At 64.9% G+C, this 3,568-nt stretch overlaps 2 protein-coding genes across 3 annotated transcripts in view; one reads left to right on the top strand and one right to left on the bottom strand.

The window, feature by feature from the left end:
• Positions 1-1,547, top strand: part of LOC104130952 (spectrin beta chain, non-erythrocytic 1-like) — a gene marked incomplete at its 5' end in the record, with an annotated part of 11,496 nt that extends 9,949 nt beyond the window's left edge. The window contains 6 exons of the mRNA XM_035899620.1: positions 4-26; positions 108-246; positions 321-405; positions 495-691; positions 810-919; positions 1,285-1,547. Of these exons, the coding sequence (XP_035755513.1) occupies positions 4-26; positions 108-246; positions 321-405; positions 495-691; positions 810-919; positions 1,285-1,387 (657 nt within the window). The remainder of the gene's footprint in view (positions 1-3; positions 27-107; positions 247-320; positions 406-494; positions 692-809; positions 920-1,284) is intronic.
• Positions 1,548-1,693: 146 nt separating this feature from the next.
• On the bottom strand, positions 1,694-3,278 carry LOC118452817 (skin secretory protein xP2-like). Of its 2 annotated transcripts, XM_035899618.1 has the most exons (3): positions 2,451-3,278; positions 2,088-2,317; positions 1,953-1,965 (listed from the first exon to the last, which is right to left on the bottom strand). In XM_035899618.1, the coding sequence occupies exons 1-3, from the start codon at positions 3,145-3,147 to the stop codon at positions 1,960-1,962; spliced, it is 933 nt and encodes a 310-aa protein (XP_035755511.1). In that variant the 5' UTR covers positions 3,148-3,278; the 3' UTR covers positions 1,953-1,959. The 2 variants fall into 2 exon arrangements, with proteins under 2 accessions (XP_035755512.1, XP_035755511.1); XM_035899619.1 differs by having other exon boundaries at positions 1,694-2,403; positions 2,458-3,278.
• Positions 3,279-3,568: the final 290 nt, after the last annotated feature.

Raw genomic sequence — 3,568 nt, 5'->3', positions numbered from 1 at the left:
CAGATTGAGACGCAGGAGAAACCCAGGTAGGAGTCTGCCTGGCAGGCACCCGTCGCCGTTTGCCAGCACCGATGCCACCACTGATCCTGGCACTTCTGTGTCTCCAGGGACGTCTCCTCGGTGGAGCTGCTCATGAAGTACCACCAGGACATCAAGGCTGAGGTGGACGCTCGGAGCAAGAACTTCGCTACCTGCATTGAGCTGGGTAAAAAGTTGCTGCAGCGCAAGCACCAAGACTCGCCCGAGGTGAGGGCAGCCGGGGCTGGGACGCGGTGGGGACGGTGCCGCCGGGGTCACCCTGTGACAGTGTCCCCTTGCAGATCAAGGCGAAGCTGGTGGAGCTGGAGGAGAAGAAGAAGGCCATGATGGAGATGTGGGAGCAGCGCCGGGACCGGCTGCAGCTGTGTGAGTGCACCGGCGGTGCCGGAGGGGACTGTGGCTCGGCTGGAGGGAGTGGTGGCAGGGGACTGAGCACTGCCCGTCCCTGCCCGCAGTGCTCGAGGTCTGCCAGTTCTCCCGGGACGCCTCGATGGCCGAGTCGTGGCTCATGGCGCAGGAGCCCTACCTGGCCAGCAGCGACTATGGGCAGACAGTGGATGCGGTGGAAAAGCTGCTCAAGCGGCACGAGACTTTTGAGAAGTCCTCAGCCACCTGGGAGGAGCGCATCGCTGCCCTGAGGAAGCTGACGACGGTGAGGAAGGCTTGGGACGGGGCATAACCTGTCCCAGCTTGCCTCTGCTTGCCCTGCCTCAGTTTCCCCACCCCACATCCCTGCCAGCCCCTAATGCCTTCGCCCCCTTCCCTGGCAGCTGGAGCTCCTGGGCGGGCGGACGCTACGTGAGGGGCTAGCGTGGGATGGGGTGACACGCACCGAGGCTGCCGATGACCACCTGGATCTGGATGGAGAGCTGGAGGCTGGGTAAGAGATGCCGGTGCCGTCCCCAGGCGGCCGTGGCAGCGTTGTGGCCAGGCGCAGCCTGTGGCGCCCGGCCGGTTCCTGGGCATCATTTCCAGTATCCCTCCTCCTAAAGCACTAAGGGGTTTTTTTGGCAATTTGCCCTTTTGGAGCAGTAAATCGATGCAGGTGAAGAGCAGAGATGAAGGTCGAGCCCTGCCGTGCCGGGGATTTCATCCCTCGGGGGGGGGACGGACACAGGAGAACAGCAGTGTCCCCAGTCCCTGCAGGACTGGTGGCTGCATTTCCCCAGCAAGCTGGCTGGGACGGGGATTTTGGGGGTGCCATGCTCTGCTGGGGTTGCTGAGCAGGCTGCCCCCCTCCTGCAGGTCGGACGAGGAAGAGGAGGAGGAGAAGAGGAAGGACACGAGCACACGGGACACCTCTCCACCCACCACCGACGGACCAGAGCCGGTCAGTTCTCAAGTTTAGCTTTCTCCTTCCCCAGCAACAAAAAAGGTGTCCCCGCATGTGACCCCGTGACCGTGGCATGCCGACGGCTCCCCGCACCCCCAGCCCTTGCCTTGTTCCTTGCCTTGAGTTGAATAAATGCTAAATGACCCCCAAAAGGCTGGGCGGGCACGCGGGTGCTGCACCGTCCCCTTCACCCCAGCTCCTGGGGTGGCCAGGGGGGCCCCTGCGGCAGCTCGGAGCCCCCCTGCTCCCCGTGACCAGGCTCGGGGCCGGCTGGTGGAGGCTGGCACCCATGGGTCTGTGGGTGTCTCTGGCATTGGGGCAGCAGCCAGAGCTGGAGTGGCTGTTCTGGGGTGGGCAGATCCCAGCTACCACCCCCTGCTGTCGGCGAGGCGCCAGGGTGTCCCAGGAGAAACCCATGGGGACACCGTACAGCCCCGGCCACGTGGCACCTGGCTTTCCAAGCACCCAGCCCTGGGAGAGGGGCCAGCTCTGCCCCAGCACAGAGGGGACATGGGGCAGAGCTGCCCATGGACACATAGCACTGGAGCTCCTGGCTGGCCCCACAGCACCTGGCCCTTGGGGCATCGTCACCCCTTGGGGACATCAACCTGCAAGGCACTGTCACCCCATGGGGCATTGTCACCCCAAGAGACATTGTCACTGCATGGGGCATCGTCACCCCATCAGGCATCGTCACCCTACAAGGCATCAGCACCCTGTGGGGCATCGTTACCCCACGTGGCATCGTCACCCTGCGAGGCATCGTCACCCCACAGGGCATTGCCGCCCTCGGGGCATCGTCATCCCATGTGCCAGCCACCTTGTGCTCGCTGCCAACCTCTGCTCCTCCTGCCTGCTCTGCCTGCTCGGGGACAGGATTGCTTTCTGGCTGCTCTGCCTGCCTGGGGACAGGAACGCCTTCTGCCTGCTTGGGGACATGGGCATCTTCTGGTTCCTTGGGGACAAGATCACTTTCACCTGCCTGGGGACAGGATCACTGAGTACCTACTCAGGGACAAGATTATTTCTGCCTGGTCGAGGACATGGGCATCTTCTGGCTCCTTGAGGACAGGGTCGCCTTCTGCCTGCTTGGGGACATGGGCATCTTCTGGCTCCTCGGGGACAGGGTCGCCCTCTGCCTGCTTGGGGACATGGGCATCTTCTGGCTCCTTGAGGACAGGGTCGCCCTCTGCCTGCTTGGGGACATGGGCATCTTCTGGCTCCTTGAGGACAGGGCCCCCCTCTGCCTGCTTGGGGACATGGGCATCTTCTGGCTCCTCGGGGACAGGGTCGCCCTCTGCCTGCTTGGGGACATGGGCATCTTCTGGCTCCTTGGGGACAGGGTCCCCCTCTGCCTGCTTGGGGACATGGGCATCTTCTGGCTCCTTGGGGTCCCCCTCTGCCTGTCTTGGGGCTGTGGCTGCTTTCACCTGCTTGGGGGCAGGACCCCCCTCTGCCTGCTTGGGGACACAACCCTTCTCTGTCTGCCTCCTCGGGGACATGGCCACCTCCTGACTGCCAGGAACAGCGTCCCTCCTCCTGTCCCTCTCGGCAGGACACACCGCAGGACCTCCACGTGCTCCCCATGGTGCCGGCAGACACAGCCGTGTGGGGCTGGGGCTGTTCCCAGGCACAGGAAGAGGGGACGGGCACCCTAGGATTGCGGTGCCCTGGCCCTGCACCCACCCTGGCCGAGCCCCTCCTGTGGCACCCAGCTGCTGCCCCTGGGTGGGCATCCCATTCGCCGGGCACCACGGTCCCCAACTGGACCCCATCTGGCCCCTGGCATCCTCCACTGTCCCCAAGCCTCGTGGGTGGGGGACAATGCCAGGGGGGATCCCAGGACTGCTTGCCTGGCTCGGCTCAACCTCATCACCCCAAATCTGGGCATCCCTGGCACCGCGCTGAGCCCAAGCTGCTGCCCCTGGGTGGGCATCCCATTCGCCGGGCACCACGGTCCCCAACTGGACCCCATCTGGCCCCTGGCATCCTCCACTGTCCCCAAGCCTCGTGGGTGGGGGACAATGCCAGGGGGGATCCCAGGACTGCTTGCCTGGCTCGGCTCAACCTCATCACCCCAAATCTGGGCATCCCTGGCACCGCGCTGAGCCCATGGTGCGGGTCCCAGGACTGGACTGTCCCAGCCCCGCTCCCTGGCGTCCTCCCAGTAGCCACCAGCTCCCCCGTACCCGAGCT

This window comes from Egretta garzetta, unplaced genomic scaffold, assembly GCF_000687185.1.
Source record: "Egretta garzetta isolate BGI_Z169 unplaced genomic scaffold, ASM68718v1 scaffold1458, whole genome shotgun sequence".
NCBI classification, from domain to species: Eukaryota; Metazoa; Chordata; class Aves; order Pelecaniformes; family Ardeidae; genus Egretta; species Egretta garzetta.
Note: the sequence above shows the minus strand (reverse complement) of the source record. Positions and strands in the feature narration are given on the sequence as shown.

Bases quoted from the DNA above. Each gene is read 5' to 3' on its own strand.
- LOC118452817 (XM_035899618.1), bottom strand. From the start codon at position 3,147: ATGGGGTCCAGTTGGGGACCGTGGTGCCCGGCGAATGGGATGCCCACC. The intron at 2,318-2,450 runs GCGACCCTGTCC...AGGAACCAGAAG, and splicing joins TGTCCCCAAGCAGGCAGAAG to ATGCCCATGTCCCCAAGCAG.